General features: G+C 52.2%; 4 protein-coding genes and 1 non-coding gene across 5 annotated transcripts; 3 read left to right on the top strand and 2 right to left on the bottom strand.

Moving 5' to 3' along the window:
- The first annotated feature begins 1560 nt into the window (after positions 1-1560).
- Positions 1561-8142, top strand: NCU00388 (hypothetical protein). The gene is made up of 3 exons (XM_952181.3): positions 1561-6638; positions 6697-6923; positions 6988-8142. The coding sequence occupies exons 1-3, from the start codon at positions 2615-2617 to the stop codon at positions 7564-7566; spliced, it is 4830 nt and encodes a 1609-aa protein (XP_957274.3). The 5' UTR covers positions 1561-2614; the 3' UTR covers positions 7567-8142.
- A 441-nt stretch (positions 8143-8583) lies between these two features.
- NCU00389 (developmentally regulated GTP-binding protein 1) lies at positions 8584-10956 on the top strand. Its single transcript, XM_952182.3, has 6 exons — positions 8584-8751; positions 8832-8852; positions 9146-9431; positions 9518-10155; positions 10278-10398; positions 10454-10956. Exons 1-6 carry the CDS (start codon positions 8731-8733, stop codon positions 10471-10473), a joined length of 1107 nt encoding a protein of 368 aa, XP_957275.3. The 5' UTR covers positions 8584-8730; the 3' UTR covers positions 10474-10956.
- Positions 10957-14723: 3767 nt separating this feature from the next.
- NCU14120 lies at positions 14724-15650 on the bottom strand. Its single transcript, XR_897860.1, has 3 exons — positions 15368-15650; positions 15216-15278; positions 14724-15043 (listed from the first exon to the last, which is right to left on the bottom strand). It is a non-coding gene; the product is annotated as a ncrg152 (non-coding RNA).
- A 2828-nt stretch (positions 15651-18478) lies between these two features.
- On the bottom strand, positions 18479-19081 carry NCU00391 (hypothetical protein; the record flags this gene model as incomplete). The annotated part of the gene is made up of 2 exons (XM_952184.1): positions 18479-18501; positions 18796-19081. 2 exons carry the CDS (start codon positions 19079-19081, stop codon positions 18479-18481), a joined length of 309 nt encoding a protein of 102 aa, XP_957277.1.
- A 3701-nt stretch (positions 19082-22782) lies between these two features.
- NCU00392 (hypothetical protein) lies at positions 22783-25830 on the top strand. The gene is made up of 2 exons (XM_952185.2): positions 22783-24278; positions 24346-25830. Exons 1-2 carry the CDS (start codon positions 23752-23754, stop codon positions 25550-25552), a joined length of 1734 nt encoding a protein of 577 aa, XP_957278.1. The 5' UTR covers positions 22783-23751; the 3' UTR covers positions 25553-25830.
- Positions 25831-26430: the final 600 nt, after the last annotated feature.

Genomic DNA, 26430 nt, shown 5'->3' on the forward strand with positions numbered 1-26430 from the left:
CGGGCCGCGAAGAAAAAAGGCGGGGCCCGAGCAATCAAAAAGCCTTGGCTCTCCGTTGACAAGCAGACCAGAACCCCCAACCAACCACGCCAATGTTTGAAGAAGTGAATTCCGAGTGTTGAGAAAGGCATCAAGGCAGACTAGGCGGCGATATCTCAGCACTCCCAAGACAGGCTCCCCCTCGCTCTTCCAGCCATCAACGGGTGAAGCAGCAGGGCGCGCCCAAGGACTAAGTCAGGCTGTGAAACGTCGGGAAACCTTCATCACTGGCAACACGCAGAAAAAGCGAGAGGTCAAGCATCCAAGCATTGGACGGGATGCTGATCCAAACAAATGCAATGCCGCCACCGCCCGTCTGACGGTGAAAAGGATTCAAGGCCCGGGGTTACCGCTGCAACACACCTTTTCCGTGTCAGGCAGGCTCAGGCAGAGTCTAGCAAGTTTGGCCATTCAAGTGACAAGAAAAGTCATTACGCAGTCGACGCAATATCCATGGTCTGGTCTATCATGTCTGCCTGGGAATAGCGGCGGAAAAAGGAAAGACTCGTCACCCCTCAACGAGGATGAAGCATCCATCGGATAGGGTCAGGGTCGCAACATGAACTCGGAGTTCATTTTGAAATCCCTTCCGTATTCTGATGCCGACCATTACCAACCACCGGATAGCAATGAGTCCCAACGTCCCATCTCACCCCAAACGGGACACGGCGTGCGGACGGCAACCCAAAGCTGAGACTGTCACCATGACTGACGGTCAAGGAAATTGAAAGCTGATGCAGTGCAGCAGCGCAGCAATGTAATCATTGATTATCTCGAGGCAGGCAGAAGTAAGTGCACAAGCTTGCTCACCCTCTGCCCGTCCACTACACTCGGCACTGTGACCCTAGAGGTATCACTGAGGCTGATCGTGAGGTGCCCTGTGGAAAATCAAGAGGCCAAGGAAGGACCTGCACTAAACAGCCAATCAGTGTCGAAGGTGGCGAATAGACTTGGGGAAGCTTTTCTCTCCTTCCCCCGGCCGACAAGCAGACGAGAGGTGAGGAGCAGCAGCAGCAGCAGCAGCAGCAGCAGCCAGGCCCGCAGCACCTGCACCAAGCAATCCGCGGAAAGAGAAAAGGAATCCTCAGGCCAGCCCAGGTTTGTCGGGCATGGTGTCTTGGTGAGAGACCCGAGTCCGTGGCTGCTGCCGAGTGGTGAGTGTCGGATGTACACTAGCTCCTCCCATTCTCCTCCAAGCGATAGTATCGTGGACACCCCTACCTAGAAATGGATTTAGACTTGTCAACCCGCTGTCGTGGCCCAACTTTTAGCTTTATTTTCAGTCTCATAGAGATTCCACTTCCACTTAGGTTGGTCCCGTTGGTCGCACCTCAAATGCCCGCAGTGGCGGTCACACCTACACTCCAAACACCGCCCCCTAAATACAGACCGGGAAGTAGCCAGTTGAGTACGGTACCGGGCAGCCAGCCAGCCAGCCAGCAGGAACAACGCCTCTTTTCCGAAACAGAAATTGAGGGGGATTGAATAATGGCGAGGTGACTGTTACTCCTGCTTTCCAGGTCACGTTCTACAACAGCTTCTGTGTTGAAATTGAACCGGCCATCCATCCATCCGTCAATTCCGCTCACACACTCACCGACCGTCGAATTTCACTGCATCGCTCTACGTTTCCAGACGCACTGCAGACTTCCATCGCTTCCACTTTGTACTGTACCCATATCGGTTTTGCTACTCTACTTTGCTAGTGTGCTCACACAAAGTGTTCTACCGTCATCTTTTCTTTCCCATCCATTGCCATTGTCCGCTCGGTTCGTGTCCAACTCGATTCAAGCTGCGGCTTGCCTCAGTTCCATCCACTCGGATTTGTAATCTCCTGGTTTTCCACTTTCAACGAACGGCTTCATTGCTTTCTGATCTCTCGTCGTTGAAGCTGGACTCGGGCATTCGAGATCGGATTTAGCAGCATTTACCATTGCCGCCCCTAACCCTATCCGTATTTTTGCCGTCCTCGTCATCCAGGGGGTGCTGCGGTCACGTCTTACAAGTTCCATTTGTCGGGTCCCTCATTTCTCAGGAGTTGAGAGATACGGATCCATCCTTGACTGTTGGCAATTGGCATTGGATTGGCATTGGCATTGGCACACTTAACCCCCCCAAAAAAAGTCAAGAAAAGATACCTGCGCAGCTGTACCTACCTATCTACCTGCCTGCTTGACCTTGCCTACCGCTGTCTTCTGGGGCGGCTGTGCGGTAGCGGATTCCCCGTCATCTAGACTACTAGGATTACCATCTCGACTCGCCCGTTCCAGTTCACAGTTTCTATTCCAGTTCCTCTCCAGTTCATTCCCGCCTTGTCGTCGTCTCCGCGCGAAACACCCAGAGCCAGTCTACCCATCTCTGACACCCTCACCACTACACCCTCACACCCTCCCAACGCTACCTACCTACCCGTCCAAATCACACCACCGACTGCGCATCGTCCTCGTCTTCAAGCTCGACCTGCTCCCCGTCGCCAAATCCGCCCCGGTCTCCGGATCCCCCCAACTCCCTAAAGCCCCGGCCGAACAGCGACCAGGATGGTGCAAAACGGTGTTTTGTTCACTCAGTAAATGACATGGATGCGCAGAATGCTGTCGAGCCCGCCTCCACGAAGCCTGCTATCAGAGCTGCTTCGCCCAAGCGCCAGGGCAGCGATTCCGATCAACCCAGGTCCTCCACCGTGATCCGAACATCGTCGACTTCGACTGTGCAGTCGACCACTGCGAGATTCGACCCCATCTTCAGGAACGACAAGAATGATAGAGATAACAAGCATCGTATCAACAACAACGCCAGCAAAGCCGCCAGCAACATTGAGGACCACGACGACTCCTTGACGGCCGAGGGAAACAGCGACGCCGAAACCATTGTGCTGCCGGGCAAGGACGGCCATCACTCGCCTGTCAAAGTCCGCAAGCCCATCATCAAACAAAACGACAATCGCAGCGATGACGACGATGTGGTGTCGTCGCACCGCAAGCACGCTAACCACAACAGCAGCAGACAACAGCAGCAGCAGCAGCAGCAGCAGCAGGACCGTGAGAGCGACAGAGGCGATCGTAGCGAAAAACCTGACAGGAGCGTCGCGGTCGCAGGTAATGGCCCTAATGGCTCCAATGAGGGCTCAGTGGGCTCCTCCTCGCTGGGGGCGCTGGGGGCCAAGAAGAGAAAGCTTCCCGACAAGGCAAAGGCCAAGGATGGATCGAGTGGATTGAGCTCTGCGCCAGAGTCCCCACCCCAGCGTCGTCGCCGCTCGTCCAACGGCCACTCAAAATCCGACTCCGAGCCCGCCCCGGTGGATTCCCTCTCCAAGCTGCCAGCACAGTCTACACAACAGGACAAGCCGGTGCCGCCCAAATCGCTCGATAACAACAAAGTCGTGCCTAATAAGCGGAAGCACCCCAAGGCCGAATCTGACGACGAGGCAGAGCCTCCCAAGGTCCGCCGCCAGCGCACTTCAGGTTCTGGCCTCGACGCTTCCCGCAGACCCCATCCTCCTCCACCGAACAAGTCTTCATCCCATCATGAACCGCACGCCTCCACACGAACCAGATCGGTTTCCCCCCACGCCCGAGCTCACCGTCGAAGCATCTCAACTCAGCTTCCTGGTCATACTGCCCACGGATTGAGCCTGAAAAAGCGCCGCGTCCCTGTCCCCCTCCATTCGGCCGACTATTTCTCTGATGAGTCCTCGGAACGCGGGAGCCCTCATCCGCGCAGCTCCAAACTGCGCAGTCTCGCTACCCCGGCCGCCGCCGAATTCACACACTCGCCCGCTGGCAGAATGGCGCCGCACAAGAAGCACCTAGACGCCCACGGCCAGACCTTCCTTGCCCGAGCCTGTGCCAAGGGCGAATACAACGTCGCTAAGCAAAGGCTGCAGGAACGCCCTGAGGACATTGACGTTGCCGACTATGCGGGCAACACTCCCCTCCAGATCGCTGCAATTAACGGTTTTGACGATATTGTGAAACTCCTTGTCGAAGCTGGCTGTAACCTCGATTGCCTCAACAACGAAAAGGACACGCCGCTGATAGATGCAGTGGAGAATGGCCACTATGAGGTCGTCAAGATCCTGCTTGATGCCGGAGTGAACCCGCGCAAGGCCAACGCATATGGCGAGGAGCCTATTGACCGGGTTAATGAAGACCACGACAATGCCGACGATATCAAACGCGCCATCAACGAAGCAAAGCAGAGGATGGGTGAGCGTCGGCCGACCTCTGAAGACCACCATCTCGATCACGCCACGGATACACGCTCATCCCATGGTCCGGATAGTCCTCGGCAGTCACCTGCCTCCGCCTCCATCAACCCGTCTAGTGGACGACGTGCCGGTACCGTTCGCGCTACCAAGACCAGCAATCATCTACTTTACATGCCCATGGATGACAAGACGCTTCGTGCAGCCGCTGCTAAGGGAGACGAGGAGACAGTCCTACGGATTCTTCAGGTTAGGGACCAGTTCGACGATCCTGAGTCCATGGTGGCTGCAGCTCGTGGTGGTCACGATCTGGTAATGCAGTTGTTGTTGGCTATAGGCGGTGCAAACCCTGATCCACAACCCATTTCGACCAACGAATATTCGACACCCATTCTCGCCGCCATAGGTCAAGAAAACATCAAGGTCATCCGGCTGCTCCTGGACCAAGCCAATTTCGATCCCACCAAGAAGTACAAGGGGGAGACCTACTATGAGATTGCACGCAAGCGACGAGGTCCCAACTGGATGCAAGAGGAACATATGCTGAAGGAAGCATTCGACGAATATAAAAAGAAACCCAGTTCCAATGCCAAGAGCCAAAGACTGTCAAATTCCCGGGAGACGGACCGCGAGCCTAGGCGCACACGAACCGAGATCAAGGAAGATGCGTCCAAGTCCCATCGGAGAAAAGCTTCAAGCCCTGCTAAAGAAGCAAAGAAAACGGGACCCTCGAAAGTTCCAGCTAGTCCTCGGGAGAAGAGGCGTTCGGATTCCGTTGCCACTCACCAGGAAGATCAGACATCGCCCAAGCGCGGCCCTGGCCGGCCCAAGAAAGACGACAAGATTCCAACCATTGCCATTTCCGATCGCGAAGCATCACCCGCAGGAAGAGTCACTACCAAAGCCAAACGTGCAGATCATGATGTCGCCGCTGCATCATCCGAGGGAGAAACTCCAAAGCCGCGCCGGAAGCTGATTTCTGGCAGGGAGCTCAAGGGCGAGCGTGAGAAGCAGCGCCGCGCCTCTGTCACATCAAATGGCTCTTCGTTTAGAGATCAGCCGTCTAGTCCACGAGATGAGTGTGAAAAACCTCAGATGATGGAGAAGTATCATGACCGGACGAAGGCTATCAGAAGGGACGAGTCCCGTGATCGATCATCTGTTTCTGGTGAAAGTTCCGGCAAGCGACACCGGGCCAGTGCAACCCCGCCACACCCTGGGTCTACAGAGAAGGATCCCTCAGAAATTCCCTCTAAAAAGAGACGGTTGGACGTTGAAGGCAAGGACAGGCGTCTTAAGCCCAACTCAGCCGAGGATCGTCACCTAAAGCCTTCTGTGTCCAGGGAATCCAGTCTTGCTGCACCACCTGACGGCAGAGTCAGATCTCGCAGCAGAGATGACGAAGATAGGAGATCAACCTCAAAGCCCCGGAAGTCAGAATCCACCTCAGAGCATGTTCGCTTTGACTCCGGCAAGCCCACCATCCCCGAACCCAGCATCCACGTCAAATCCGAAGACGGGGAGGTGGAAATGGGAGACGCGGATCATGCCGCCCAGGAAGAATCAACACGGCAGATGCTTGAAAAGCGGAAACTCCAAGAAATAAGAAAGAAGCAAGCTGAAATGGAGTCAGAAGCTCGCGAATTGAAGAGGAAAGAGGAGGAGAGAAAGCGCAAAGACGAAGAGCGCGAGCGGAAACGCTTCGAGGACGAGTCCAGACGTGCTGCTCAAGAGGAGAGGCAACGCCTGGAAGAACTGCGAAAACAGCGACAAGCAGAAGAAGATCGGAAACGAAGAGAGGAGGAGGAGGAACGGAAACAGCGTGAAGAAGAGGAGGCTCGTGAACGCGAACGAGAACGTGAGAAAGAACGTGAGCGGAAGAGAAGGGAAGAGGAAGAGGAGCAGAAGAAGAAAGAGGCTGCGGAGAGGAAACGAAGGGAACAAGAGGAGGAGGAAAGGAAAAGACTGGAGCATGAAGAGAAGGTCCGGAGAGAAAGGCTTGAACGGGAAGCCGCTGATGAAGCACGCCGTAAGCGCGAGGAGGAACGTCGTAAGCGCGAGGAAGAGGAGCGCCAGGAAAAGGAACGTAGGGAGAAGGCGATGCGGGAAGAGGCGGAGCGCAAGCGTGTTGCTGCTCAGGAGGCAGAAGAGCGAAGAATACGCCACGAGCAGGAAGTCATTCGCATCGCCAATCTACCTCCTGCGCTTCGGTGGCTGGAAGGCGCAGCGAATCCCAGGATTCCACAGATTGCTGAAAAGTTTAGCATCATGCAGGGAGTTCGTTACGACTGCATCGATCCAGAGGCAACCGGGACGCCAGAAGGTAGAGAGCAGTGGTTGCTCAACACGCAGATTGCGCTGCTGTTGGGAGAGAAGGACCTGCGGCTCTCAAAATGTCAGTTTTCACCGTACTGGATTGAACATTGCTCCCAAATGCTGACTTTTGGGTGTAGACAACTCATGGACCAGGATACCGGCATCAAAGATTGCCAAGCGCGTGCTTTGGCAGCTTGAGTCGGATCGCTATGCGCTGACATCCCCGAATCTTTACGACCTCGGCAAAGAGCTCCCTGGATACTACGGTACCGACGACACGGATAGCATCGTCTACCGTGTGACGCAAAAGCTCCGAAGTGCTGCCTGGGAGAAATTTGCTGCTTTGGAAATGTTCTTTGTCAAGGTATGCGTCCGTCAGATTTCCACGCCTTATACGTTATGGCGTATCAACTAACATTTCTCACGAGGCCTCTGACTTTTTGCGTATCATCCCTACGATGCCTCACCTGCGGGACATTCGGCTTGTGATGGCCTATCGCGAGCTTCCGGAGAATGAAACATACTTCAGAGACTTCCGACCCTTGGAAAAGTGGAAGAAGGACCCGGATGCGGGCCGAAATCATGGCTTTGCACCCGGCAGCAAATACTTTGTCAACGGCCAGTTCATCTGGGAGGAGAGGCCGAAGGTTGGTATGGTCAGCAAGATGCCTTTCGAGGAAGAGAGGGTTCCCCGCCGCGGCCTAGCACCCGTGAGGCCAGATGACCCAGAGTACGCCGAACTTTGCAGAAAGCAAGGGCTTGGGCATTTGTTGGGCGAGGCCCAAGGCTCGCACGTCTTGCCCAATGGTCACCGGTCAGCATCGCCAATAAGCACGACCTCGTCTTCAAACCGCGTGAATGGAATCACATCGCCAAGGGCTAGGACTGTCAACGGGCACGCGCATGGGCATCACCCAATATCGCCATCATCGGAGACTGGACCCGCGCAAGCTCGTCCGCTGCTTAACGGCCATCATGAAATGCTTAGCGGCGATGAAGAGGATTGATGGGTTACGATGTGTGTCAAAAGTTATTACGATGTCAAGATGTACTGGGTTGTCAGGGACGAAATCAACTAGGAACGCCTTACGCTCAAATCTGAGAGCTTGGTTGGTTTGTGTATTGAACGAGGTTAACCAACGGGACAGGTCATGAGGAGGAGTCCAGCGGTCAATGTCAAGCAGATCACTTGGGTTAGTTGTGTGGAAAAGGATGAAGCGATGGGGGTGTCGGGGGTCATGTCATGTCGACCCAACTTTTGCAGATACCTTTAGCGTTCATGATACGGTATTATCGTGCTATCTTGTACAAACAGTCACATAGCCTTTGTCAGGTTTTGAAACCCGTAAATGCGGACGTCAGTCGAGAAGTAGACCAGGCGGGCATCATCATTATCATCATCATCATCATGACGAGTTCGGACTGAAGGGGGCATCGAATTCACAAAGCATCGAATTTGGAATGGACGGTGGTATGGATGGGATGGAGTTGTGGCGAATAGCTGTTGGTTAGGTCAGTGTTTGTTTGTTGGTTTCCATTAGTATAACTTGACGATAGTTAATGATGAAAGGAAAACAGACGGGTGAAAGTGCGAGTATCGATGACTGTGGTATCGTGTGTGTATCGAGTAAGAGAAGAGTAACCGGAACCAACCACCATGCGAGCGAAAGGTGAACTATACGGAAATTCTTTGCTACACGGCATGAAGTGGAAACAGCCCCGAGCGAAGAACTCCCGTCCGGTCGAGAAAGGGACGGCGTAATGGAGGGTCAGCCCGATGGTAGGCATGTGTACAGTACCGTAGATGATCAGGTACGGAGCTTTGGGGGAAGGATTAAGGAACATGGAATGGAACGCCGGCGCCAAGGCCAAGCCCGGCCGCCTAGGGGCGTTGACTCTTGAGGAAGGGAACCGAAAGGAACTTGGAGCTTCCGTGGGCCTGTGTGTGTGCACTGTCCGCAGGTCCGCCCGCGCTGCGGCGATTTTAACCGCATCGGCGCGGCGCTGAAACTATGAAATTTGCCCCACCTTCAAAATTCCCAAGAAACAATCAAGATCATCATCAACTTCCAGGTTGGAAAACACTGAACCGCGCTCTGTCCTGCCACGACCGAGCAATCATAGTCGCCAATCCATAATACAGATACGCCATCGTGTGAGAGCTAGCAATCATGTCGACCACGGTGGATAAGGTACGTATATCGCCCTCTCGCATTCCCCATTAGAGAACATGTTGGAACAAGGAACTAATGCGACCGCCGCACCATGACAGATCAAAGAGATCGAGGCCGAAGTGAGTTTTAACTGCCCCCGACAGCCCCCGATTTTCGATCTCTCCGAGCCCCGATGCGATACGACACCCCCGAGAGAGGACAGGAAGTTGGACAGGTCAGAGACCAAGATGCGCTGGCCCCCGCGACACAGATGCAGGCAGACACAGAGGCTGTTCAGGCCATGGCACTGGAGCTGGAGGCGCGCGACCTGGACGATGAGACACTACCAACGGATTCCCCCCTCGAAGATGAACGAAACGACGCAACAAGGACGGACCTCGGCTAACGATATGTTTCTTTCCCCCTTCGATAGATGGCCCGAACTCAAAAGAACAAGGCGACATCCTACCATATCGGACAGCTGAAGGCAAAGCTCGCCAAGCTCAAGCGTGAGCTGCTCACGCCCTCGGGCGGCGGCGGTGGCGGCGGTGGTGCTGGTTTCGACGTCGCCAGAACCGGTGTGGCCTCGATTGGTTTCATCGGTTTCCCCTCGGTCGGAAAGAGTACGCTGATGAGCAGACTGACGGGCCAGCACTCTGAGGCGGCCGCGTACGAGTTCACCACGCTTACGAGTGTGCCGGGTCAGGTTACCTACAACGGTGGGCAGCCCTTTTTCTTCATCTTCTCATCCTCCGGAGCGTTACAAACAAGGTCCAGGTTGAACTGACATTTTGCATACATACAGGTGCCCCACTACAAATCATCGATTTGCCTGGTATTATTGAGGGCGCCAAGGACGGCCGTGGTCGTGGTCGTCAGGTCATCGCCGTCGCCAAGACGTGCCATCTTATCTTCATCGTGCTGGACGTTAACAAGCCGCTGACGGACAAGCGCGTCATCGAGGCCGAGCTGGAGGGCTTCGGCATCCGCATCAACAAGGAGCCGCCCAACATCACGTTCAAGAAGAAGGACAAGGGTGGCCTGAACATCACCAGCACGGTACCGCTCACACACATCGACAACGACGAGATCCGCGCCGTCATGAGCGAGTACAAGATCTCGTCGGCCGATATCGCCATCCGCTGCGACGCCACTATTGATGATTTGATCGACGTGCTCGAGGCCAAGTCGCGCTCCTACATCCCTGTTATTTACGTCCTCAACAAGATCGACGCCATCAGTATCGAGGAGCTCGACTTGCTGTACCGTATTCCCAATTCGGTCCCCATCAGTTCTGAGCACGGCTGGAACATTGACGAGTTGATGGAGGCCATGTGGGAGAAGCTTAAGCTCGTGCGCGTGTATACCAAGCCGAAGGGCAAGATGCCGGATTATTCGGCTCCCGTTGTGTTGAGGAGCAATAGGTGCACGGTTGAGGATTTCGTAAGTTTTTTTTCTCTTTTGTTTTTGTTTTTTTCTCGTTTTCCTTTGTTTTGATGCACCTGATTGAGCAAAAGAAACATCTGGGGTGAGAATGAGGTGAGCTAACAGCTGATGAACCGCAGTGTAACACTATTCACAAAACCATCGTGGATCAGTTCAAGGTTGCTATTGTTTACGGCAAGTCCGTCAAGCATCAGCCTCAGCGTGTTGGTCTCAGCCACGAATTGGCTGATGAAGATATCGGTATGTCTTTGGATGTTTTTCTGCTGGAAGGGTTGTGACTAATGGATGAAAACAGTCACCATCGTCAAGCGATAAAGAATTTTCGTGGAGAGGATTCTTAAAGATGTGCTGTGGTTTTTACGAGACGAGACACTCACAATACGGACGGTGGCCCGGGTAACGCACGTACACTGACCGATACCTGATCGACAACGCACCTTCGAGCCGTACGCAGACTTTCATGTGGGCTCGATCGCTTGCTATGGCGCACGGTATGGTAAGTATAAACCAAGGGGTCGATAGAAGGAGCTTACTCGGTCTTTAAGTGCCGAACGGGAAGCCAAATTGCTTCTTCCACTACTATACGCGCGGTTGTCCATTGACACAAGTTGTGGACAATGTGAAGAGACCCGAGGCTGGTGAAAGTGTTAAAAAGGAGGGGAAGGGTCCGAGACGAATGAAGGGATCAAAAAGGCTGCTATATAGGATATTGGCTAGGATTAGATCTAGAGAGCCAAGGTCACGACGGTAATGAAATCACGTATATACCTACTTTTTTTTTAAAGGTTGAGATTACCCTGTATAAGACTGGGTTTCTGGTGCTGGCTACAGCCAGGCCCAAAAGATCACTTTCAGGCTTATGTTGATCATTGGGGGGGTGGGTAGAGGAGGGGGAGAGCGAGATGTCCTAGAAAATCCTGGAATGGTGACAAGGGCTGACTCTATAAAGACAAGTGACAGCTTTCCGTTACCCTTTTCCTTTTCTGTTTCAACTCATTTCCCATGCCCGTTCTCTATACGTTTTCCAAGAGTAATGAGATGGACGCTATTGTACAAACAAGACTGTGCGTACTTGGCTAATACAACACTTTTCCTGACTCTATCAGGTTACCTTCGTGGTTCTTCCGAGTGACTAAAGTTCGTCAGAAACGAACCACTAGGCAGAACAGCGAGTCTGGGTAATTTTTCCAACCTCTGCAAAACAGTCGTAACCGGATGTGCTCAAATGACCAATGGGCCGGATAACTTCTCAAGTCTTTTCTTTGTGCTGTGTTTGTGCCCACAATTAGCGTAACTTTTTACTTTATTTCATGTTTTTTTTCCCCCTCTTTTTCCCATTCTATGTATATATATCATATCACCATCCTCTGATCGTCATGAGAAGGTGGGTGGGGACCGGGAAGTGAAGAGTTCTAAGAAGTCATTGAGGAACCGAGGTCTAAGCATCTCTAAAAGCCTGCCAAGTCAAACGCGAGTTCTCTTGTGAACAAGTTGTAAGCAGATTGTTCGTTACCTTCTTGATGGTTTACAGAACGGTTTGATACATGTTTGTATCCAATTCTCACATGAATATCGATTCAAACACCAGAATGTGTCAATAACTGGCTCGCTAGTTTACCGGGAGATCGTACACGACCGTGTGTGTATGTCGGTTGATGTTGAGTGCATTTAGTTAGAGAATCTCAAGCCGATACTCCAACGTCTAACGTCATGCTGCCATTCTCTTGATAACTATTCCTAGTCAAACTAGTCGCAAGTTTTATGTACGTGTTGAAGTCGATCTTTCACCTTCCATGTCATCGACAAAACTCAGTTCGTGACACTCGAGCCTTCGTCCCCCGTTTCCTCTATAGTCGATGTTCTCTTTCAAGTTCCTTTGATATTTGTTCCATTCCCGTTTCATTCTCCCCCAACCCAACTCAAAGCAGAATCGTCCTGTCTCTCACCGCTCCTTCCCTCTTAATTCACTACGAGTCGACTCGATCTGTAGCTTCCCGCCATCATGATGGTACAAACATCTGTTTTCCTTGCAGGCAGTCTTCACGCACCTTCCCTGGCCTCTCAGTAACGTCAAACGTACCTCCCATTCGAGGGCATTGGTGGGCACGTGTTTCCCAAGTCTGTGAATTTGCTTCTTTCAAGAAAGAGTGCCACAGCAGTGTCACCTTTGCTTCCATCCTACCTCAAGTTACATGCTGATCTTCTCTCACTTGCTCTTTCCATATGATCAGCATGGGGTGAGTCATAAAGTGCAGGGTGCGTGCTAGCTTGGTGGGGGACGAAAAATCCTCGTCGTCCCTTCCCCAAATTCTTCACCGGGGTATTTGTGAGAGAAGCGAGGGAGCCGGACTTGGTGTCTAGATTGTGCAACGTATTGTATGGTTTAAGGTTGTGTTTGGGCGTTGTAATAAAGGTTTGATCCACAGAAAGAAAAGGACTCACTGTTTACTTCGAATGATACCCGCTGTGTGTTTGTGGCATGCCATTTGGGTTTGTATGAGTGTCAATGAGGGAGTGTCCACAGTACATGTTACGCCTCCCATCCATGCAAGATGCCGTGTTCAACATTAGCATCTGACCCATTCTAGCCCCCTGATGTATACGTGAGTGATTTTGCAGCGGACTTTGGTTGTGATTATCCAGTGATGATGATGATGATGATGATGATGATGATGATGATGTTGTTGTTGTCTGTTGTGTTTTCTTGTTCTCATGCCTTGCTGTGATATAGCCCAACTCGCTGTAAACTCACATGTTTGAGAAGTTCTCTCTCCTGGTAAAGCAAACCAACTGAAGAACTAACAGGTTTTCCAACTCTGAATGAAGACCAAGTGATTGATAAATGGCGCTGATCCCAAGTTGAACCGTGTCTCCCTTAAGCCATGGCGAGGATTCATCTCTTCCATTACACCCCACTGCACACTAGATTTTGCATGACGAAGATTGCGCGCGACAACATCACCATGTAACGATCATTTTGCTCTCCTTTCCAGCATGATGAACAGAGGTATTCATTCAAAGACTATACGCCACTACAGACGTTTATGCCTGTTCATGAAGATACTGGACTTATAGTCACCTAACGATAAAGACAATCATTACCATGTCATTCGCCCCAACTTGTTTACTCTTTGTAAGTTTTGGGTTTGTCTAGACATTCACGCAACCAAGCCTTCGCTCAACAAGGTGTCGTGGTGTTTGCCTCTACCCCTTGGGTATCTCACAACCTCATACCAAGATGTTGTTTCCGATGTTCAATGACCGTTTGAGAGTCATGTTGAAATTGTCTACACGATGATAAATCTGGCTTACAGGTTAGACCACTAAAGACCCTCAACGCAAAGCAAAGAAGGAAGTAAATTACGGGTTTGTCGATCAAGTCAAACTTCTCTGTACGTGATTGGCGTATTAACCACTCAGCCATTTGGGTTCATCAACTTCACAAGTCATCAGTCATCCTCAAATTATCAATGACACTCACTGACTGACACTGTAACCCTCTCTGTCTACATCTATCCTTGTACCAGTAGCCAGACAGAGCTAAAGAAAATGACTGTCAAGCTGCAATCTTCTCCAGTTTCCAATGGTCAGATCTGACGTCCCATCTCATCTCATAACCAGCTCTCGTATTGTAGCAAATTGGTTGATCATGATCCAGACTACATACAGAACTCCACCCCCCAACTTCGCAAACTCCCAGGGCACTCAGCAAGCGAGTATCACCCCAGTGTCCAGGTCTCATCTTCCCATTTCCTCACGTAGAAATCGGCGTTCTCGTTCCCGCTAGAAGTATCAATGTCGTTAACTGCACGGAATGTGAGTGGAATGTACCCGACTTGGGCTCTGGGATACTGTTGGCTTGTCACGAGCTTGCTCAACTTGGACCTCTCCCTAACTCCTTTTTTGTTGGTAGTTTGTAAGCAACAGAAACGCTGGTCAAACTGTGTTGTACAGAGAGAAGACTTGACTGCCGAAAAAGGGGCGGCGTGTAATGTGTATGTGTGTGTGTGTGTGTGTGTGTGTGTGTGTGTGTGTGCCACCCCCCTACCGTATGTTGTGCATGCATGTATAAAGGGGGGGATGTGTGTGTGTGTGGTGATGATAGTAACTGTGACACCACTTCCCAGTTCCAGCCGCATTATAGATTTGCTTTAGGGGTAAAAGGGGCAAGCGGACAGGTACGTAAACACAAGACCGATATCGCACGATTCAAAGTCATCAAGCGAACCAAACTGCGGCTCTTAGTGCGCTGGCGCTACAGCTCGTCTCCGTTGGCCTGAAATCCAGACCTAGTCACTGTTGCTTCGTCGAGAGTGGTTTGTTCCAACGAGGCAGTATTCCAGGTAGTATTGTCTATGCTGCCACTTAGTCTCGAAAGTTCCCTACTTGGACAGTATCGTGCCCGGATACGGTAGGGATATCGTCAAGTGTGGTGTGCAGAAATGGTAAGTGGTAGGGAATGAGTGAGTGGCTCAGAGTCTAAAGTGCATGCATGCGTTCGTACATACATGTATTGAGGTAGTATGTGAGTTGGCAGGACAGGGCAGGGCAGACGGGGACGGGATAGGGGTAATGTAAACAGTTTAGAGTTATGAACAGACTGGCCTTATGATCTGCGGTCACCTTTCCCTTCACTTCCACCCCCTATCCATGCATTCCATATGCACTCCGAACAACCCCAAGAGCAAGGACCAACAGCACCCTGGGATGGAGGACCGCTGCAACGGCTTGGTAGTTGTAGTTGGTACCTCCAGAGCAAAAAGGTTCTGCAGCGAACCCAGGACGGTGGTGTCGGTACGCAGTAGAGGGAAAGGAAGGTAGGGAAGAGGCCTGTTGTTTTCGCTGCTGGGGAAGGCAAGACGATCTCTGGTCTGGTTGGGGTCCTCTAGGGGTCGAAATTTTCCGCCAGTTAGCATTCTTTCATTTCCTTACACTTTTCCTTACCGAAATTCCGGAAATGATTCGTGCACGGGTCCGTGCACTTGCCCAGACTCTACTATGTATACCATATGCCACTGCAGTTGATCAGCCATAACTCTACACATTGACCTACTTACCTCATACCCTGGCCGTCGTCAGCTCTTTGTTCACATTCAGTCATGATGCCTTCTTGACGCCATCTTTTAAGTTGTCTTTTGGTCAGCAAAATAAGTGGCCAAAAAAAGTCATGTGATGTGAAAACTGGTAAAAGATTGACATTTTTCATTACATTTTTTTCCGAATTTACTTTCCTTACCGCTTACGGGAACTTCAGATCGACCCCTAGGGTCTCCCAGGGTCGAAATGCATTGCAACGGCAACCCGGCAGATGAAGTCGCTTCCGCGGCCGGCCGGCGCTTAACACCCAACGCGCCGCTTGAAGGAGGCATCCGCGTATGACGGGTGTACATATGTCTGCAGTCCTTCAATTATCAGATATAGTGGTTGAGGCCGATATCTGGACGTTTGGGCGCCATTGTCTTTCAGGCGTGATGACGGAGGAGGTGCAGATGATCTGATCCCGAGGACAAAATTCTCTCAGTCTTTGTCCCTTGACGCAGGTCGGCGGCAGCTGTGGAATAGGGCAAGAACCCCCGGGAACCTATCTTTTGCCGGTAGTGTAGAGCGCAAGGAAGTTGAGGGTTTTCTTGTGGGCGCCATGTACATACGTACATAGTATATAGTCCATCGGCTAGGACCCCACAAATGCTTCGCTATGCCGAATGGCGGTCCGGTCCAGCAGCTTTCGGATAGACCTTGTGCCATGCATGGCGCTACCCGGTAACGTGATGATCAAGACGTGAGGGTTTCTTGCTCCATCACCACATCTTCGGCTCAGAGAGGACGCCAATGGGTCGCATGACTGTGAAGAAAAATTACCATTGGGCCTCGCCTCGACACCTTAGTGCGTTATTAGAACCATGAGGGATACAGAGCGAGCGAATACCTTGTGAGAGACAACTGTGTCCTTTAGTGAATGGTAGGGTCAGAACTATACGACCCCACCTGTGAATGGGAACCTCCACGCTCTTGAGAGCCATTTGAACAACGACTGAATGTATGCGGAGGAGTGAAAAAAAAAAAATGCGATGCTGCTGACCACGCCCACCCCTCTCCGACCTTTCAGAATGCTCCTCTTGCCGCCGAGGTACGTATGGTTCTTGAAGGGGTCGCCGAGACCCCGCAGAAAACACTGCCTTATCCACGCGATAATGGCGCTTCAAATCTGGGAAAGTCGTCCTTTTCTTTCTTGTCCACATTGACTCGTGACTCGCTCTGATCGACGTTCAGTTCCAGGGTCTCGAGAGGCGCTAGACGCGGCTGTCCTAAAAGCAGGAAAGCCGAAGCCAAATTCGCAGTCCAGGGTCATATTTGCACCCGCGAGACACAAGTAGATAGTCAGAGAGAGCTATGGGAACCGAAAGCAGAGGTCCAGGCGAAGCTTGGCCCAAATTTCCCCTGAAAAGAGCAGCGAGGACAGATTGACGGCGTGGGGGAGAACCGAACCTTTGACAATAAGGCGGGCTGTTTTGAGGAGGCTCACATGCAGCATTTTGCTTTTTGCTACACACAAGTGTGGGTTTTTACAGCACACGGAACTCCTATGGAGTCCAGTGAATGCTTGGTTCGCCTCCCCATGCTTTTCTTTGCTGTGAAAGCGTAAGAGAGGCGTGCTGCCACTTTCAAGACCAAAGACACGGCTGTAGAGGCTCAACGAGGAGACCATACAATTAGTTCTCTTGTTGCTCAGACACGGGGGTGGGGTCCAATTGGGCTCGAGGAGAGAGGATCACGGGCGCCATGAAGGATGCGGCAGTGTGAACGGCCTGGCCAATACAGCGTCAGAAATTTGGAGGGATTTGCGCCGGCCCGTGTTGTTGCTGAAGCGAGTAAAGTCTTCGGCTGTAGGTTCCGCTGTGGCATTGTGGCTCTTTTTCTGCGTGCGGGCTGAAAACTGCCTTTCGGCTTCGCAACAGAACCTCTTGTTCCATCACGTCGAACATATCTATACGCCCGGTTTATGTTGCTGATCTGTCTTGACGGCTTTCTGCTTCGCAGTACGTATGGCCTCGGCGGTTCATCCGTTGTACGGAGCCACATTATGAATTTTCAGTCTCTCACCAATGTCAGATCCCAAATGATCGCACCCGTTGGTCCTGTCGCTGACCAGAAGGGCTGCTGGACTCTGGCTTTTTAGAAGACAATCGGCGCGCACCATTCGTCCTGATCTTCTGCACTAGGCCTGTTTTGGAAGGAAGCTTGATGCTGCGTCTTGAGCATATCCTAGGCAGCTTTCCTGGTGGAATGGAGATGTCAGGCATTGAGAGCGGCTGACCAGTGGGATGTTAGCCGTCGACGCTTCGCTTGGACCTTACCTTTTCTGCCCAATGGCGACAGGGGAGGGTCTGGCTGAAGCTGGATGTATACCCAATGACGAATCCATACTGTATATGGTTCTCTGCGATTGTTGGAGGACTTCCCATCTCGACGACCGTCTCGAGAGATCTGTTGGCCCTTCGACACGACCGCACAAAGATGAAAGGAATTGCACGGCCAACGGCAACAAACGGTAAAAGCCAAAGCCAACAGAAGAGAGGACGATTGCGACTGCCAAGGCGGTCCGTAGCAAATCCATGGAGCGGCCACGACGACAGCCTCGCTTGTTGGTAACCGGAGCGATGTGTGGGAGCGGTGCCATTCTGCCATCCTGCCCACCCACATGGAGTCATGGACCACGGGCATAGACAGACGTGAAGGGATCGGGGGACTCGAGGAGACCCCCCGGAAGCCTCGGGATTTTCCTACGGTAACAACGCTGAATGTTACGTCGCTGGAGAAGGCTTCCGCCTTTTGATTGCTCCCTTTCCATATGTCGTGCTGGAGAGATTAGGCCATGGTATCTTGGAGCTTGACGCGGCTTGAGCCCTTGAACTTGACGCAATCAGGTATCGCATCTCGCGGCATCGTTTGTGAGTGTTCAGTCGCGGGTTGTAGGCTCGTGTTGGACCTCGATGCTAAATATTAACCCCTGTCCCACATGACATGGGCCTCTCTTTTTTCTTCTTTTAATTATCCACGATCAAGATATTGAAATGCTCCTCCCCGTGGTGGTAGTGACTGACAATGACTGGCCGTTGACCAGCCCAAAGTCTTGATCTCGGGGTCTTTGTCAACTGTCAATAACAATCAATTATCGACTCTCCCCTCCCAGTTTGGTAGTTGGCGGCTCACGGCTGTCAGAATATCGAAATATCGCAGCGGCGGCGGTCCAATTCTTCCAACTTCAACGGCCTCTTCATCTTCTTCCTTGCGCTATGTAATCTGCTGGAACCCGAAGAAACTAGCCATCGGGTGGTGGTAAGCCTGGAGAGTTGGTGTAGCATCCATAGCGTCGTTCAGAAAGAGAACGATCGACCCGATTGAGATTGTAAGGAGGAGAATGATGGAGATAGAGACAAACTTGGGGAAGGGGCGTCGAGATCTTTGCGGGGAAATTATCTTGTTTACACAGTAGTAGGATACTTAAGGTAGCGATTGATATGGAAGCAGCCAGTGGCACCTGACGAATAGGAATTCGGAAAGACTTCCAGCCAACTCCTTTGAACGGTGGTAACGGTAGTGAGCTTGAAGACCGTGACGGGTAACTGCCAGTCTAACCTGGCAAGTACATGGTACGATCCAACTGATGGCTCGATGCCGCTGGCTTGAACCAGAGACAGATGAGGAAGGAACTCTGGGTGGCCAAGCCGGACTGGCAGCCCAGGGCAGTGTAGCTGGGAAAGAAGCTGGGAAGCTGCGAGCTGCGGCCTGGGAGCTCCCGCTTTCTCCAGTCTCCAACTCTCCATTGACTGTACAGCCCGAATGATTTCAGGAGCCAGGGGACAGTCCATTTCATTGGACTCCATAACTCAAGAGGAGTTTGGGCGCAGTCGGGTGGTAGCATTTGGGTCCAATGGGAAATAAAATGCCTGCTCATGGGCCGCTATTGGGTTTTGGCAGTTTTTGGAGGCGTGGGTGTTCTATTCCCAGCAACCTCATGCACGCTTTGCTTTTAAACTTATAGCTGGGACGACCCCCTGCCGCAGCTGAAATCTCCTGACGTCTGCTTTTGTTTAGCATACATAGCAACTTCAAAGTGAGGTCCAGAAAGAACATCCTCTTGCTTGATGGGAAGGAATGCGGGTTATGCGGCTAGCCGTCCATCCATCTGTCGCCGGCTGTGGTGTAAGTATCACTGCCTTGCCCAGGAGCCGTTGATGACGACAAGCCTGAAGGGTAGGGCGGTAGCCAGTCCCAGGTACAAGGGAAAAGGGTCAAAATGGACTGCAATCAGCCGTTCCATTATCATTCGGGTACTGGTGGTGGGAATTGAGGCCCTTTCCACCTACAAGCCTCCAATCCGCCGCCCAGTCAGCCAATAGCAAAAAAAAAAAAAAAAACAAAAAAAAAAAAAAAAAAGGTGAGAGCAGGGCATGTGGGTGTGGGCGGTGCTCTCTGCCGTGGGATTGAACAATGCCATTGTTTCATCCGCGTAGACGAGACAAGCAGACAAGACAAGGAAAAACTCCGGCGTGCGACCCAGTTCCGTCCACTCGCTCCATGTCCATCAGCTGAACAAACCAACATTTCCACTACCCACGTAGGCAATTTCTTGCAAGCGTGGCCTAGGCGGCCCTAGATCCGCGGGTTCGCACCCTCGCCTTGTCGATAGCCTCAATCCCGAAATGACTTGGAAACTGAATGCTTGCTGATGCTGACGAGCAGCATGCTTGTGGGCAAGATCAGCATCTCCCGGCGTCTCTAGCCTAGCGGCCGTCCGGCCACGGTGGAGTCGACAAGAATCCATTTCCGATCTTGACGTTGCAGACTGGAGGTTGCGGGTCAATCAGTCGAGAATTTGAGTTTTGGCGGTCTTGGTCTGGGAGACTTGGAGCAGATCCCATGACGAAAACGAAAGATGAGATGCGATTGAAATGTTGCAGTCGACATTTCTGTACCTGAACTCGGAGTCCCGTCTGGGTGTAGTTCAGGAACCGCCTTATGAGAGAGCTTGGTCGTCCCCAACCGTCTGTTCCTGCTCGCTTTGACAAGGTTCCAACGCGGGCCCTTTGAAGCGACCGCCTTTGTACCGGGAGGCATGATGTACCTGTGAAAAAGGTACTTGCATTCATGCCTGCGTGCTGCAGTGGCAGATGTAGTGTACACTACTCCGACGGACCCTGCCCGCTCCACATTCAGTAGACTCCACTCTTGTCCTGACGGTCCATCCTTGCTCAGCAGGGCAAGGTAGTGTAGGCCAATGCAGGCAGGAACGGCTCGCAGGTCGCAGTACAGTCCGCAGTCGGCACACAGACCTTTGGACCTACCCGAGCTTCCACAACCACTCGCTTGTTACCACAACAGGCACGGGCTGCAGCCAGGAATGGGATTGATTACCTCTGGTGGTATCGAGTGGTATCGACCAGATGACAATTACACCATACACGCCATACTCTGCGATCCCGAAAATCAGCCAAGCATCGTCGAGATGGCTCATTCACGACTCTGATTCGCACCTCTGGAGCGCGACTTTGTCCCGCATACCTACCTACGTAGTCGAGATTCTGGAGGTACTATCTGCACACGAGGTCGCTTGTCCGTCGAGTGAGATTTGCGACAGCACGACAACGACGTGTATTGACAATGATCTTCTCAAGTTCTGCTCCACGCTAAGTCAAAGTCATTGACTTCTGCAAGACGGATTGTCTCAGCGCCCTTGGCGGGGAACCCATTTGGAGCCATTGAGAGCCACTGGACGGAGCCATTGTGGTCGACGGTCGGCCTGTCAAGGAACGCATCGAATGTCTCTGAATTTCTTTTGGCCCAGAATTCATCATGTTTCCGCCCGTTCCTGAGGTTGTCAGTTGCTTCCATGCCGGTCTGGAAGGAACATACCTACATACATACATTCTCTACCTGCAATTACCGTAACGAGCCAGTGTGACAATGGGTGTGGTGGTACCGAGTACCTTGACCGGCCACCCCCATGCTACTGACTTGCGAATTGCCCATTGCTGCCATGCGACTGCCTATGACAGACGTTTGAAAGTACCTGGTACAATGATCATGAGGATTGCTCTGGTGGACCGTGGTGGTGGTGCCTTCCACTTGCAATTTTCCTAGCACGCGGCCCTTTCCTTTCCACTCGGCCACCGCCGTGTCTCAGTCTTTTGAGGAATAGCTCATGCTCAACCGTAAGACATTGGATCGTCCCGTTGTTTGGCCTCGTTCCAGTCTTCTTCTGCTTTGCTTCACTGCAGCAGCTTCTGGCGCCCGGCCGCCTTCTCATCCGGGCAGTTCCCGCCATCCCCGTCGAGGTTAGCTTCCATGTCTCCCACTTCGTCTCCTGTCAAGTGGTCGAAGCCGGCAGCTGGTACTGGATACCTCCAGAAATTCGTCTTTCAGTTGCTTCCGTCCCCATTGAAGCGTCACGGACGTCCAGGTCTACAAGAGTCAGTTTCAACACAAGCGCTGCCTACTCCACTACCTACACTAAGCTCGGCAGAGGGACTAGCGGGAATTTCACGGCTCATGGTTGTCGACTCCCATTCGTCATGTGTGCTCGAAAAGGCAACTTGTTATCATTGCCGTTATTATTCTGAAACCCGCCTTCAACGATCATCTCCAGGGCTTCCAGGGCTTCCAGGGCTGCTCACGATAGGGTAAAGCCAGGCCCACGGCGTGTCTTGCTGGTGGTATTGGTAGGTAGGTAGAGGTATGAGGTGGTGTCCATCGATGGACCACTCTCTACAAGCTTCCGGTTGATGAGGTTACGGTTGGCACTCTCCATCGGCCCTTGTCGCCCTTGTCGATAATAGTCTGGATTCGGAATGGTATGGATGACCTTTTTTTTTGTTTTTTTTTTCTGTTCTTCACAATGGCCCCATGCCCCTGTCCATATCCGTCATTTCTCTCTCTGTCTCTCTGCCCATGTCGAGCCCGTCCCCGATGAGTCCCTCTCGCTCCCGTCCAATCTGGACATGGGGAGCAGACTCGGACAGGACAACCTGGAAGCCCTCGTTCTCTGCCGCAAAGCACCGGCACCACTCAAGCACTCGACAGCCCTTTTTCAAAAGGACAGGGTGGACTTCAGGTAAAAGTGGTTTAGCACTGGAACTCTAGCAACCAACTGAACACCGACCCCATCAAGGTTGCTAGTTCCTCTCGGGTTTCTTCTACCTTTCCGCAATTTATCCCTCTTGGATTTTTGGCCAGTAGCTTGCTGCTTGGCTCCCACGCTATCTGTAGCTCATGATTTCTGAGATTATATTTCTCCATATCCTCAACATCCTCACTCGAGCCATCAACACTGGGGATATCTGTCCAGGTCCATACGCTACTGTATCTAACCCACCCCCCCCCCCTACCTGTCGTCGTCGAGCTCACACGGTACGATACAACACCCCCCCGGGCGAATTTTTCTTAGCTTCTTTTCTGGCTGCCTGGTAGAGTGGTAGGTCCCCATCCACTCATCTGCACCCCTGCTCGAGTATACACAAACATCCTTCTTCGCCTACATAACTAGTAGATGTAGCCCCAGGTTGCCCTCCACCACCCACATGCCTGTCTCATGTGCGTCTGGTCTCTCCGACTTACCCTATCTCAACCCAGCCCAGTCCTCTTCCAGAGTCCCGATTGCTTAGGCGGACGTAGCGGCGTCTGTCTTGCAGCCGACCTCTCTCCCTACTGGCACGGCTCCCCTTGTTTGCTGCCCACGGCTGCTGTCGATGCAACTGCTGCTGCTGTTGCCCGCTCTGGATACCACGGATTTCTCCATAGAGAGAGCCCTTCTGCCGACCTGAACTTGGACCTCGATTCCCATTCATCCACCCGTCCATCCATCCCAGTCATCCAGTCCTCTAGCCAAAGCAAGCACCGGGCGTCATTAGCACTCGACCTACCTCCACACATAGGGCAGTTTACGCCGCCCAAAGAAGCAACTGATCCGCCTTTTGTCTCATCGGCTACCGGACGGTCACGCTGCTTTGCCCGCTGCGGCACCGTCTCGCGGCAGGAATCTGGACAGGGCTTACACAGTACATACCTCGACTGCTTCTCCTAGCCTCCAGCTCTCCGTTGGATACCAGACCAGACAGACACTATCAGGTTGGGGGCCATCCAGCCGACTCTGCCGACTACGCTACGCTCCTTCATTAACCTGACAAGAGGCACTGCTTGCTGCCCGCCGCCTTTTTCGTCCAGCCAGCCCATTCTCAAGACCTACCTGGTGCAGTTGATCTACTCAACGGCCACCTCGACGGTCCCATACCCGGCTATCCTACCCCCAAAACGCTTCTGCAGCCCCGGCACAATAGCACCGCTCAGGCGTTCTTGGGGCTTGCGACCCCTCTCCAGCCAGCCCATTACCGATCCCGTTCTGGAAACCATTGGCTCGTCATATTATGCACCGCGACTCCTAGACATCCCGACCAGCTCCCCCATATTGACGGACCACTTTCTACTCCTGCTAGAAAGAGAGTATACTCGGTCCCTTCAACCGAGCGGCTCGTTTTAACAAACTGATCTCAACACCCACCAACGATATTGCTTCAGCTCATCACATCTATCGCCAGCATGCACGATCAAATCATTGGCACGATAGGCATGGACCAAGGCAGTCACATCGCTCATGACAACAACACGTATGGAAACAACAATTGGGTGGATATGAACCCATTCCACCATCAGACCACCATGCCGGACTACGGCGGCAGCTACGGTGGTTATATGCCACCGATCTCTCATGGGCTGCCCTCCGAGTCACTAGGCAGGATGCCTCCTCCCCCGCCTCCTCAGCATCATGTACCTCAACCTCATCAACATTCTCACCCTCCTCTTCCAATGTTGATGATGCCCCAAACGACGACGACTTGGCCGAGCATGTTGACGAATCCAACATACGGTTCACACCCTGTCCCGCCCGTCGCTATCCCCCCGGTAACAACACCGCTCAAGAACTCCAAACTGCCAGCTATCCAGACAACATCACAGCCCAGGAAAACACTTACCGACGAGGACCGGCGGCGTATGTGTCAGTATGCTATGGATCATCCGACGGCCAAGCAAACGGATATCGGAGCTCAGTTCGGTGTGGAGAGAAGGTAGGTCATGATCTGTGGGAGTTCGTGTCGGTTGCGGAACCTAGTTAAGCTGACAGCCTTTTATTAGCACCGTGTCCAAGGTACTGCGCCACAGGGATAAGTATCTGAATCTCGAGGACCGCAGCAGTTCTCCGATTAAGCGTAACAAAGTCAAGGGCGCGGATGTCGAAAAGGCTCTGACCAACTTTTTCCGAAAGTCTCAGGGCAAAGGCGTTCCAGTAACTGCCGAACTGATCAAAGAGAAGGCGCACTTGTTTGCAAGTACCATGGGTGTCACGGAAGATGATTTTCTCAAGTCAGGAAGCACAGCATGGCTGGACAAGTTCATGCTTAAACACAATATTGGGCCGAATAGGCTACTTCGTCGTGCCTCCGAAGCCAACATCAGTAGCAGCATGCGAGGATCGCCCTCCTTGAGCACATCACAACCGTCAAGTGCCATTTCCCCCCTCTCCCCTTCGGGACACACGTCTCCATCTACACTATCGGCAAATAGAAGCGAAGGGGAGAAGGATAACATGGCGACCTACATGGACTATTCAACTGAAAGCAGCTACAAGCACTCGGGCTCACACAGCACAACCTCGTTACATAGCGCATTTACTGATGCGGGAACTTCAACGTTCTCTGGGAGCACCCTTAGCCCAACAGCATCGTTCAGTTTTTCGCCTGATCCTAATGCCGGAGCATTTCTTACAGCAGATCAAGCCAGGCAGCTCCCGCCGGGAAGCGGTGTCGGGTCCAACTTCCAAAGACCAAGAAGCCAGACATTCCCAACCTTGGACCTCGAATACCTAAATCAACAAGAATCAGGGGACTCGTTGACGCCAAAGTATCATGTGTCGTCCACGGGACCTTCTTCGGCCCTTGAGTCGCCTGCCAATGAAGTAGGCGCCTCGCACTTTGGCATGGATCACATAATCACCTCACCACGACTCCGTCACAGTAGCAGCAGTGGAAGTCTCGCTGGACGGTCGATTGCCACACCGCTTAGCGCAAACCCTACGTCTCCCATTTCTCCTACTCAGGAGGACGCAAGAAGGGCTGCAGACACCCTGCTTTCATTCATGCAGCATTCAGGTGGATTTGTGGACCACGATGAATACATGACGGTTGTTAAACTCACCGAGAAACTGCGGCTTCACCAGGCACAACTCGCCAAGAACACAGCAGTGGGAATGGGTGGGCTTTCTCGGATACCAGAGGGCGATAGTGAGATGCAGAACGCCGAAGCAGCTTCGATACCCAAAGTGGAACAGGCCATGGGGACGTAAAGTTGGATTGGACTTTCAGAGATTCCATATTGCCGTCTCAAAACCGCCCGGACCTCAAAACTCTGTATCCCCATCAGGATTGCTGAATAAGCTACAGACAGATCGCTTTCAATGCCATCCATCACCGCGGCATGAAACGCAAGGAATACCCGCAAACTAAGAAGTCTGTCTGGCTCGGCTTTTGGTTTCTTCAAGGAGACGACCGGTTCAAAACTGGTCTTTCCATATTCCCCTGCACATTCCCTGCCTCTCTTCTTCTAGAAACATCTTCTTATACCCCCTTTTTCTTTTCTTTTTTGCTGCTATCATTTTGATTGACGGAGTTGCCAATATACCTCGCACGCTGCGATAAGAACCAACGCTCACGCGAATAAGGAGTCAAAGATCCTCTTCCCAGCTATTCGGCCGTGATTTCACTCCGTTTTTTTTTTCTTTTTCTTTCATATGTTATCGTCCCATCTTGCTCGCCTTTGAAGATCTGGCCTCCAGTCCCATCCTTGGCTCTGTTTGGTCTGTCTTGTCTCGTTTGACCGCGGGTCTCTCTGTTTCGAAGCATCTTCCAGAGAAACCACGCCGTCGCCTGCAACCTTTCCCATACTTACCCTGGCTTAACCATGTTTCATCATGTTCACTATATCAATCTTTGTCCGCAACTTCTCTATGTATATTTGACGGGTCTCTTATTTTGGGTATCACCATTCCATATTTCATGTTTGATCGCCTTAGCTGACCCCTTTATCGAGCTGTCACACATTCGTCACATGTATCCTTTTTGCCCACCCACTTCCCTCCTTCGAGTGTGAAAGACTCGTCGTTTGAGAGGAACCAGAACATAGCCCTCTTCAGCTGTCCTGGTAATAAGGATGATTGTGAGGACC

Source organism: Neurospora crassa, linkage group III (genome assembly GCF_000182925.2).
Source record: "Neurospora crassa OR74A linkage group III, whole genome shotgun sequence".
Lineage (NCBI taxonomy): Eukaryota > Fungi > Ascomycota > Sordariomycetes > Sordariales > Sordariaceae > Neurospora > Neurospora crassa.